The 11,864-nt window shown below is 47.0% G+C and overlaps 2 protein-coding genes across 20 annotated transcripts in view; one reads left to right on the forward strand and one right to left on the reverse strand.

The window, feature by feature from the left end:
- The first annotated feature begins 334 nt into the window (after nucleotides 1-334).
- Nucleotides 335-11,864, forward strand: part of PABPC1L (poly(A) binding protein cytoplasmic 1 like) — a 50,205-nt gene continuing 38,675 nt past the window's right edge. For 10 of the 19 annotated variants that reach the window (XR_010319288.1, XR_010319287.1, XR_010319286.1 and 7 more), the window contains exons 1-3: nucleotides 339-560; nucleotides 3,276-3,469; nucleotides 11,504-11,619. Coding sequence is in view for 13 of the 19 variants with exons in the window: in XM_010591711.3 (XP_010590013.1) it covers nucleotides 368-560; nucleotides 3,276-3,469; nucleotides 11,504-11,619 (503 nt within the window). In the remaining 6 variants the exon portion in view is untranslated. Of the gene's footprint in view, nucleotides 561-582; nucleotides 790-3,275; nucleotides 3,470-11,503; nucleotides 11,620-11,864 lie in introns of those variants that run through there. The other 9 variants (XM_064276124.1, XM_064276123.1, XM_023550275.2 and 6 more) reach the window with 5 other exon arrangements.
- The window catches only part of TOMM34 (translocase of outer mitochondrial membrane 34), a 44,824-nt gene continuing 38,988 nt past the window's right edge, over nucleotides 6,029-11,864 (reverse strand). Inside the window, exon 9 of the transcript XR_010319290.1 lies at nucleotides 6,029-6,762. The gene's annotated coding sequence lies outside the window, so the exon portion shown is untranslated. The remainder of the gene's footprint in view (nucleotides 6,763-11,864) is intronic.

An 11,864-nucleotide genomic window follows, 5' to 3' on the forward strand; every position in this document is an offset into this window, starting at 1 on the left:
TCGGAGCCCACCCTGGACCCCGCAGCTCTATTCCGCCAGGTTGAGGGCTTTCCCCGCCTCCCCGGGCAGGGTCAGAGAAACCCCCACCTGAAGCTTCTAGAACGCAGAGGGGTCCCACGTGCGGTCCGGGGGGAGGGCAGGAGTTCCGGGGCTAGCGCGCCCGTGATTGGCCCGCAGGGCCCGGGGTCCTTAAAGAAGGGGCGGGCCGGCGCTGGCGAGGGAGAGACCCCCGCGCTGCCCTGCGCGCTCCGCTTCCCGGGTTGCCGCCGGCGTCAGCAGATCCGGGCGCCGTCGGGCAGGGGGCGGTCCTCGGAGCGCGGGGTTCGCTCGGTGAGCCGGTCCTCCTCGCCCCTCCGCGCCGCCCGCCATGAACGCCAGCGGCCCGGGGTACCCGCTGGCCTCGCTCTACGTGGGCGACCTGCACGCCGACGTGACCGAGGCCATGCTCTACGAGAAGTTCCTGCCCGCCGGCCCGATCCTGTCCATCCGCGTGTGCCGCGACGTGGCCACCCGCCGCTCGCTGCGCTACGCGTACATCAACTTCCAGCAGCCAGCCGACGGTGAGCCCGGGGGAGAGGGGACCGACCGACCGACCGATGGACGGACGGACGGACGGACGGCGTTCGCGGCTGGCTTCCCGCCTGCCTCGGCCACTTGCATCTCCAGCTTCTCCTGTGGTTTCCATTTTGCAGCTAAGGAAGCTAGATCCAGAGACACTGGGCGTTGGAAGCGGCCCTGCTCCTGAGACAGGAAGTAGCCATTCGTGGGTTCCTACTGTGTGTTTTACTGGTATTGTCCCATTTTACAGATGAGAAACAATTAGGCCAAGGGGAAGCAGAGAGCGTCGGGGTCAGGCAGACTTGGGATAGAGACCCAGCAGCTGTGTGAGTTTGGAAGGGTTGCTCACCCACTCTGAGCATTAGTTGCCTTTCTGAGAAATAGGGGACGTAACTGCCTCGTAGAGTGGTTGTGAGGGTGAGCACCTGGTGAGAAAGAAGCCCAAGACGGCATAGCTGGCGAGTGGGGACGCCAGGAGGGCTGGGCCTGGGGCCTTTAGGGGTAGCGTGACTTGAGGTCTGCACCAAGCGCCTCCACCTCCGAAGCTTCAAAAAGCCTCCTCCATGTTCGGGCTCTAAAACGGGTTTCTCAGAGCTGATAGGAGAGATTACAGTTCATCAGATGGGCCTGCGTGCACGTCTGTTAAGAGCGGGTGGGTAAAGATTAAGAGCACTCCTTTGGGCTCGGGCTGTACCGCTAGGCTGTGATCTTGAGTAAGGCATCACTATGCCGGCACCTAGTTTCTTCATCTCTAAAAACGGGCTAGGACTTATTCCCCGATGACATGGGAAGATTGCACAACTGGAGGTTATAAAGTATCTCCTTTATCATGTAGTAAGCAGTCAGTAAGGAATAACTTCAGAAAAATAGCAGTAGCTATAATGTGCAGAGATTCCGGAAACAACCAAAAAAAGGCTTGTCCCAGCCAGGTCCAAAAGAGGGCACCCTAGCTCCATGTCTTCTGGGTGGATGGGGCGGTTCCTCTGAGTTGGGGGCTTCCTGGGGGCAGGGATTGTTCTGCAGAGCCTGTTTCCCAGTGGGTGACTGGACTGGATTGCAGGGAGCCTTCCCCTTGGCTGTGTTTTACCCCAGCACTTCCTCCTCCCTCCTCTTTTAGAGTCCTGTGAGTGAAGCAGGACCTATCTTTTTTGCTCCACTTCATAGATGGGGAAACTGAGCTCCAGAGAGGAGGGATTTTGCCACTGTGATTTATGGCAGGACTAAGCCAAGGACAGAAACCCTAGTGGCGTAGTGATTAAGAGGATGGCCACTAACCAAAAGGTCGGCAGATTGAATCCACCAGGCACTCCTTGGAAACACTGTTGGGCAGTTGTACTCTGTCTTGTAGGGTTGCTCTGAGTCGGAATCAACTCGATGGCAACTTTTTTTAATGCCAAGAACTTAGATTCTGAAGCTTTTTCCACTGGGTTCCCCACAGACCCCCTCCCTGCCTCTGAAACAATGGACAGTGTGTTTCCTGTGCTGATAGGGCAGTGGGAGAAGGGACAGGCTGTAGTAGTGACAGAAGAATGGGCATAGGCTGCTGGTTTCAGACACACTACCTGGTGATACAACAGTTAAGAGATCAGCTGGTAACCGAAAGGTCGGCAGTTCAACCCACCCAGCAGCTTCGCAGGAGAAAATACCTGGTGATTTGCTCTCATAAAGATTAACTTGTTGCCATCAGTTAATTCCGACTCATACCGACCCTATGGGACAGAGTAGAACTGCCCCCATAGGGTTTTCAAGGAGCAGCTGGTGGATTCAAACTGCCCACCTTTTGGTTAGCAGCCTGAACTCTTAACCACTGCACCACCAGGGCTCCCATAAAGATTAAATAGCCTAGGAAATTCTATGGGGCACCGCTTCTCTGTCAGATTGGGTTGCTACGGGTCAGCGTTGACTGAATGGCACACAACAACAACGTTTTACCAAGGAGTCCCTGGGTAGTGCGGGTTTGAGTCCATCCGGAAGTTGCTTGGAAGAAATGCCTAGCGACCCACTTCTGAAAAATCAGCCATTGAAAACCCTGTGGAACACAGTTCTGCTGACGCACAGAGTCGCCATGAATTGCCACGGACTTGACAGTAACTGGTACCGTGTATCTAACACCTATTTTTGTGCCAGGCACAAAGTGTAAAGCACCTTGCGCACCGTATTTAATTTTCAGTCTATCCGACAATCTGGAGGTAGGTGGGATACCCTTTGGCAGATGGGGAAAAGTAGGTAATGTCATCATTGTCTCCACTTTACAGGTGAGGAAATGGGCTCAGAGAGGTAAAGTTCATGTCCCCAAAGCCACTGCTTGGATACAAACCTCAGCTCTGCTGTTCAGCTTCTCTGAGCTTTAATTTTCTCAAACTGCTGCTACCCCATGTCATATAGACCCCTCCTATCCACTCAATATGCTTTAGAGGGCAGAGTGGCCTAGCTTTGCCACTGACCTTGTGCCTATCTGAGCCTCAGTTTTCCCATGTGTAAAATGGGGATAGAAATCCATGCTCCTGCGGCTACAGTGGAGTTGAATGAGATCAAAGGTGGGAGGAGCACCATATACATTAATTTTTTCTGCTTATTCTTCCTGAGCCTTCAGGCTCTCATCTCAGGTGAAACTCAAACAATGAGTCTTGGCTCCCAATTGATATGAAGGCTGTCCCTGGTGGCTAAAGGAAAGAAAATCCCCTAAACTTGCTCCTTTCTCTCCTCCTCCTGTCCAGCGGAGCGGGCCCTGGACACAATGAACTTTGAGGTGATCAAAGGCCAGCCCATCCGTATCATGTGGTCCCAGCGAGACCCAGGACTTCGCAAGTCGGGTGTGGGAAACATCTTCATCAAGAACCTAGAGGACTCCATTGACAACAAAGCCTTATACGATACCTTCTCTACTTTTGGGAACATCCTTTCTTGCAAGGTGGGTGTACCTGTTTGGAAGGTCCTGTGCCAGATAGCTGTGCGGTAGTGGGATGCCAAGCCACATCTCACTTTATTTTTTTGTTGTGGTTCTCAACTTTATGTCTTACACTTTCCCCGTGCAGTGGCTAAGAACTCGGCTGCTAACCAAAAGGTCAGCAGTTCAGATCCATCAGCTACTCCTTGGAAATCACGCGGGGCAATTTTACTCTGTCCTGTAAGGTCACCATGAGTTGGAATCGACTCAACAGCTATGTTTTTTTGTTTGCTCCTGTAAAGCTCCAGGCACAGCAAGCACCTGAATGGTACCTGTTCTTTCAGTATTCATAACACTGTCAGAGGTTACCTGTGTGTCAGTTAGCTCTCACTGTGTAACAGATCACCCCAAAACTTCGTGGCTATAAATGACAACCATTTATTTAGCTTATAATTCTTTACTTGGCAGTTGGGGCTAAGTTCAGCTGGGCGGTTCTTTTGATTTTGGCTGGGCTCTCTCATATGTCCACCGAGGTTGGCTGGATGGCTCTCCTTCTGGGGATTGGCTGGCTGTCAGCTGGGGCATCTCCACTCGCCTCACTGTGGTCTTTTCTCCTCCAGCAGACTAGCCTAGGCTATTCTCATGGCAGTGACAGGGTTCCAGAAGACAGAGTAGAAGCTCACTGGGCCTCTTGAGGGCTAAGCATGGAATTGGCAGACCCTCACTTCTGCAGTATACTTTTGGCCAACCCAAGTTCCAAGGCCAGCCCAAATGCAGAATGAGAGGGAAGTAGAAAGTTACAGGTCAAAAGGTATGGAGATAAGGAGCCCATTAATTGGTGCCATCAAGGCTGTCAGTGGACCACACATTTGATTAAAGATTTTTCTTGTTCTAGAACATAAGCTCCACGAAAGCAGTGAGCTTGTTCTTATTCATCACCGTATTGTTGTATCTGGAATAAGACCTGACACATAGTAGGTACTCAGTAAATACTTGTTGACCAAATGGATGTGTTATCATTTGACAAGGGTTCTTTTGATTTCTCTGTGTATATGAGAAAATTGGAATCAGATCATACAGCAAGTTAGTCAGTGCCTCACCAGAAGGCTTAAACCTGGGTGTTTTGCTCATAGATGTCATTAGAATGGCCAGTTCGCTTGTAGCCTTTGGAGTGCTCATTCTTCTGGGGAGGCTTGGGGGACTCATGGTGATCTCTATGGCAGATCTCCTATTTGAGCACCTACTATGTGCCAGGCATAATCCTTGAGTTCTCAACTGGGCTTGACAAACTCCCTTCGTTTGTTGTTTTTTCAGTTGTTGTCCAAGTTAGTTTATTTTATTTTAAATATTTTACTGTGTTTTGGGGGAAAGTTTACATAGTAAATTAGGTTCCCATCTGACAATTTCTATACAGATTGTTCAGTGACATTAGTTAGATTTTTCACACTGCGTCAACATTCTCCAGTTGTGTTCTGGTTGTTCCATTTCTAGTACACTAGTTTCCCTGTCCGCTTCTTATTTTTGCTTTAGAGTAAGTGTTGACTCATTGGCCTTACAGTTTTGTTTTGTTTTTAAATTTTATTGTGCTTTAAGTGAAAGTTTACAAATCAAGTCAGTCTCTCACACAAAAACCCATATACACCTTGCAACACTCCCAATTACTCTCTCCCTAATGAGACAGCCCGCTCTCTCTCTTTCCACTCTCTCTTTTCATGTCCATTTCACCAGCTTCTAACCCCCTACACCCTCTCATCTCCCCTCCAGGACGGAGATGCCAACATAGTCTCAAGTGTTCACCTGATCCAAGAAGCTCACTCCTCACCAGCATCCCTCTCCAACCCATTGTCCAATCCAATCCATGTGTGAAGAGTTGGCTTCGGGAATGGTTCCTGTCCTGGGCCAACAGAAGGCCTGGGGGCCATGACCACTGGGGTCCTTCCAGTCTCAGTCAAACCATTAAGTCTGGCCTTTTTATGAGAATTTGGGGTCTGCATCCCACTGCTCTCCTGCTCCCTCAGGGGTTCTCTGTTGTGTTCCCTGTCAGGGCAGTCATCGGTTGTAGCCGGGCACCATCTAGTTCTTCTGGTCTCAGGATGATGTAGGTCTCTGGTTCATGTGGCCCTTTCTGTCTCTTGGGCTCGTTGTAATTACCTCGTGTTCTTGGTGTTCTTTATTCTTCCTTGATCCAGGTGGTTTGAGACCAATTGATGCATCATAGGTGGGTACTTGCTAGTGTTTAAGACCCCAGATGCCACTTTTCAAAGTAGGATGCAGAATGTTTTCCTAATAGATGTTATGATGCTAGTTGACTTAGATGTCCCTGAAACCATGGTCCCCAGACCCCCGCCCCTGCTACGCTGGCCTTCGAAGTATTCAGTTTATTCAGGAAACTTCTTTGCTTTTGGTTTAGTCCAATTGTGCTGACCTGTCCTGTATTGTGTGCTGTCTTTTCTTCCACCTAAAGTAGCTCTTATCTACTAATTAGTGAATGCCCCTCTCTTACCCTCCCTCCTTCCCCATCTTGTAACCACAAAAGAATGTTTTCTTCTCAGTTTAAACTGTTTCTCAAGTTCTTATAATAGTGGTCTTATACAATATTTGTCTTTTTGCAACTGACTAATTTCATTCAGCATAATGCCTTCCAGGTCCCTCCACGTTATGAAATGTTTCATAGATTCCTCAGTGTTCTTTATCGATGCATAATATTTCATTGTGTGAATATACCATAATTTATCCATTCATCTGCTCATGGGCACCTTGGTTGCTACCATGTTTTTGCTATTGTAAACAGTGCAGCAGTAAACATGGGTGTGCACGTATCTGTTCATGTGAAGGCTCTTATTTCTCTAGGATATGTTCCAAGGAGTGGGATTGCTGGATCGTATGGTAGTTCTATTTCTAGCTTTTTAAGGAAGCGCAAAATCGATTTCCAAAGTGGTTGTACCATTTTACATTCTCATATAGTTTTTTAGTAGAGCACCATATATACAGATAATATTCTTTATTTTGTGTGCCACTGCGTTATTTCGCTAAAAGGTGATCTTGCGGGATAGTTTCAGTTCAGGGTTTAAGGAGTATCTCAGGGTAATAGTCTCAGGGAGTCCTCTGGTCTCAACTGGTCCAGTATTCTGGCCTTTTTTAAGAATTTGAATTTTGTTCTACAGTTGTGGCCCTGGTCAGAACAGTCGGTAGTGGTAGCCCGGCACCATCTAGTTCATCTGGTCTCAGGGTAGATGAAGCTGTGGCTCATGTAGGCTATTAGTCCTGTAGACTTGTTTCTTCTCTGAGACTCTGATTTTCTTCTTATTCTTTTGCTTCTGACAAATAGAGACCAACAGTTGTATGTTAAATGGTTGCTCACAAACTTTTAGACCCCAGACACTACTCACTTCACTAGGATGCAGAACATGCACTTCGTGAACTTTATTATGCCACTTGACTGAGTTGTCCCATGAGACTATGGTCCTAAGCTTTCAAACCTAGAAAGCCAGTCTTGCAAGGTGTTTGGTTATATCTGAGGAGTGTTTGTACCTTCTGTGCATATATGTGGCTGCACACAGATATCTGTACTTACAAGTACATATAGAAACTTCTATCTGGGCACATATGATACACAACGCCTGTACTTACCTGTATATGTAAATGCCTATACACATACTTGATGTGACCACATGCTTGTTTTCTGGTCATTGTTGGTGGTGTTGCCAGATTATGTATGTCAGAATCCTTTTGAGTACTTCTTAGTAACATCATTCACTTTGATCAAGCTGTACCTGCTACACCCACATTTGGTGCCACTTTTCGCATCACCAAAAATAGTATCTCATCTAGAGTGTGATTTCCCCTCCCCTCACAGCCCCCTCCCTGGTAACTACAAGGAATATTGGTCGCTGGATGATCTATTCTTATAAAAGTGGGATCGTGCAATATTTGTCTCAGCCTCCCTTTGAATGAGGGACTATCCTTGTGACTCAGAGGAGGAGACTGAGGCTTGGAGAGAGGTGCAGTAACGTGCGAAGGGCTCTCCACGATAGAGAGACAGAAGGGGCCGTCTCCTGTCTTTGAGGACCAAAGGAGAGAGAGACTCCTTAGTTATTAAGTTCTTAACAGTAATAGCAGATTTATCAAGTACTTCCTGTGTGCTCAGTTTTCTGCATCCACAGCCTCATTGAATTCCTCACAGCAGCCCCTTAAGTTGTAATAGTAGGATCCCTGAGTTAAATTGAAGCAAGAGACTCAGAGAGGTGGGGTTACTTGTCCACGGTTACATGGAAGGGTCGAGTGTGAGTGGTAGAGTCAGAATTTGAACCAACATATTTGCCAACTTGTTGTTAGTTGCGATCTAGTTGGTTCCAGCTCATGGAGACCTTAGCATGACGTAACAAAATATTACCCAGTCCTGTGCCATCCTAACAATCCTTGTTATGTTTGAGTCCACTTGCCGGCTTAGTTGAAGCCAGTTTAGCAGGGCACAGTATGTCTTTTCCCCTTATCCAGGCCTTGAGGCTTTCTCTGGGCCATGGAGGGTTGACTAGAAAGCCTGCATTACCCAGGCAAGCCTTTGCAGGTCTAATGAAGCCCTGTTGTGGTCCCTACCCTTGAGGAGTTCTCATGCTGATTGAAGATGGCAAGACTTGTAGGAATAACCAGAAATTGGGCCCTGAGGGAAAAGTGTAATGACGAGTGTAGTCAGAGGCCCAAGGGGGAGAGAAGCACATGGCTGGTCAGGAGAGGTTTCTGTAGCATGGTGGGAAGAGGACTAGACCTGGAGTTGGGCCACCCAAATGCAGATCCCAGCTGCTTAGCAGAGAGGCAGCATGACATAGTGAGTCAGACTGTGGAATTTGGGGCCAAACTTCTGGGTTCAGATCGTGCTTCTTCCACCTGCTGTGTGAACTTGGGCTAGTTGCCTCACTTCTCCATGCTGCCAGTAAAAAAAAAAAAAAAAAAAGTTGCCGTCAAGTGGATTCCAACTCATGGTGACCCCATGTGTATCAGAGTAGAACTGCTCCGTGGAATTTTTAATGGCTTTTTTTCTGAAGCAGATCACCAGGCCATTCTTCTAGGTGTTTCTGGGTGGACACAAACCTCCAACCTTTCCTCTAAAAGGGGCAGTGATAGAACCCACTTTATCGGGTGGTTGTGAGGTGATTATTTGAGTTAATCCACGTATAGCCCTTGGAAGGGTACCTGGCACGGTATTAAAGCATCTAAAAGTAACTTCCTGTGGTTGGCTGATCTTGGACAAGTTGTTATTCCCACTTTCACCAATAAGGCAGCTGGGGCTCAGAAGTTAGAATTGCTTGGAAGGGCTGTTATGGCAAATATGACAAGATCGGTAAATGATGCCCTTAGCAGGTGTTTGACCCAGGGTGGGGACTTAGGCAACATGCATTGAATCCGAATAGAAGAGCTAGGTCTTGGGTTGAAAGTGGAAGGACCCTGTTTGGGGCTGGAGAGGTGGGGGGCATGTGATGGTGAGGGTTTGGAAGTAGGACTTGTTGTGTAGGAAAGTCATGTCTGGCCAACTGGTGAGCCTCAAATGCCAAGTTGATACAGTTCTTTAGAAAGTAGAAGCTACTAGGGGTTAAGTCTTAAAGGGATGTGGTCAGATTACATTTTGGAAAGAGGATCCCAGTGGTCAGCGTGGAAGCTAGGATGGGAGACTGGTATGGTCTTGTAGGCAGGAGATGCTCCTTAAGCGAGCTGGGGCAGTGACTGCAGGCATCAGTGGAGCTGTCCACACCTTGAAAAGTCACTGAGATTGGGGTTACTGGTCTTAGTGCACGTTCAACCAGAGGGGTGGGAATGAATTACGTGAACTAGAAGGTCCTGTTTTCAAGACGTGTACTTCTAACTTGAGTCAGAAGGGTTACAGAATGAGAGTAGGATGTTTATGCATCTTTTGAAAAGTTGAAACTAATTTTTTGTTGAAATCGTACATCAAGTGGTAAAGTCTAAACAGTGTGAAAGGCAATAAAGTAAGAAGAGACGGTTCTATTCCTTTGATTTTTTTTTTTTTTTTTTCCAGCCCTAGTCCCCGGAAACAATTGCTTTTAACAGTTTTGCATGTGTCTGTTTCAGAACTTCCACTTTAGCCAAGTTGGGCTTGATTTTTCTCTTTCATAGAACAGTAACCTATCAGATAACTCCATGCCAGCTGTGTAACCTGTGTAATCACACAGCCCTGTAATCACGTTCTCCTCAGCGGTGCACATAGAGTAGTATGAATGTCCTGATAACCAGTCCTATCTGGGTGGAGACTCAGGTTGTTTCTACTTTGCTTTTAAAAACAAGGCTGCAGGGGTCCCAAGTAGCCAAAGACACCTTGGAAAAGAAGAATAAAGTAGGAAGACTCAAACTTCCTGATTTCAAAACGTATTACAAAGCTATAGTAGTCAAAACAGTCTGGTGTTGGTGTAATGGTAGACATATAGGCCAACAGAATAGAATTGAGAGTCTAGAAATTAACCTGTATATCTATGGTCAGTTGATTTTTGACAAGGGTGCTGTCTTAGTTATCTAGTGCTGCTATAACAGAAATACCACAAGTGAATGGCTTTAACAAAGAGAAATTTATACTCTCACAGTTTAGGAGGCTGGACGTACAGATTGAGGGCGCCAACTCCAAGAGAAGGCTTTCTCTCTGTCGGCTCTGGGGGAAGCTCCTTGTCATAAATCTTCTCCTAGTCTAGAAGCTTCTCAGTGCAGGGACCCAGGTCCAAAGGACACACTGTTTTCCTGGCTCTTGTTCCTTGGTGGTATGAGGTTCCCCTGTCTCTCTGCTCACTTCTTTCTTTTATATTTCAAAAGAGATTGATTGAAGATACAACTTAATTTTCTGGGTTGAGTCCTGCCTGATTAACATAACTGACTCTAATCCTGCCTCATTAACATCACAGAGGTAGGATTTGCAACACATAGGAAAATCACATCAGATTACAAAATGGTAGACAATCACACAGTACTAGGACTCATGGCCTAGCCAAGTTGACACACATTTTGGGTGGGGACACAATTCAATCCATAACAGGTGCTAACTCCGTTCTGTGAGGAAAAAAAGAGTCTCTTTTTTTTTTATTGTTGTAAAAATATATTTAACACATTTGCCAATTCAACATTTTTAGGTGTACAGTTGGGTGATATCAGTTACATTAATCATGTGCAACCCTCACCTGCAGTCATTGCCAGATTTCCCGCACCGTAAACAAATACCCACCGCTTCATAAACAATGGCTCTGCCTTTCCCTTACTTCCTATGCCTGGTAACCATTAATAGACTTTAGTCTCTATACCTTTGCCAATTCTTGTTGTTTCGTATAGGTGAGATCATACGGTGTTTGTCGTTTTTCTGATTGGCTTAATTTCACTCAGCATAAGGTTTTCAGGGTTCATCCATGGTGTAGCATGGACCAGGACTTCATTTTTCTCTCTGGCTGGGTAGTATTCCATTGTCACTGTGTACCACATTTTGTTTCTCCATTCATCTCTTGATGGACATTAGGTAGCTTCCACATCTTGGCTACTGTGAATAGTGCTGCAGTGAGCATTGGCAAACATATGTCTATTTTTGTTGCTGCTTTCAGTAGAGTCTCTTTAATAAATGGCGCCGGGAAAACTGGATTTCCATTTGCAGGAGCATGAAGCTGATCTATACGTCACATCATATGCAAAAACTAATTCAAAATGGATTAAGGACCTAAATGTGAGAACTAAAACCATTAAATGGCTAAAAGAAACAAGGACGCAGGAATGTGGGAGTTAGAATTTAATCTTTTTGCCCATCGCCTAAGGGAGAATTTAAAGGTGGACTGTAGTATAGGTGAGACCTCTGCTCAAGGTGAAGACTGTCCGTTTTTACTCTGTGATCTTAAGCTAGTGAATTGGCCTTTCAGCTTTGGTTGCCCATCTGTAAGTTGGGGCTGTTCTAAGTATGACATAGTATTGTCTTTCACGTGCAGATAGCAAGTGCTTGGATGCCAGTCATTATCCCTTTTACCATTGTTTTCTACCTGAACTCTGTCAGACACTCTCCCTGCCCTTCTTCCTGTGGCTCAGGTGGTGTGTGACGAGCACGGTTCCCGGGGCTTCGGGTTCGTCCATTTTGAGACCCACGAGGCCGCGCAGCAGGCCATCAGCACCATGAACGGGATGCTACTGAACGACCGCAAAGTGTGAGTGGCTGGGCCCAGGGGAGGAACCAAGGCAGAAGGGATGGAATCATAGCGCCACCAAGTATGGACTGATGCCACCTGCCACCCTCTAATAGGCACCAGGCACTGAACAGCAGACAGTGTTGCTCCTGGCCTTGAATGAGTCACTTAGGCACTCGGGGACTCGTTTTCCTCACGTAAAAGTGGGGCTGATAACATGCCTTGGGGGATGGCTCAGTAGAGGGAATGGCTAATGGCTAAGTCAT

Source organism: Loxodonta africana, chromosome 24, assembly GCF_030014295.1.
Source record: "Loxodonta africana isolate mLoxAfr1 chromosome 24, mLoxAfr1.hap2, whole genome shotgun sequence".
NCBI classification, from domain to species: Eukaryota; Metazoa; Chordata; class Mammalia; order Proboscidea; family Elephantidae; genus Loxodonta; species Loxodonta africana.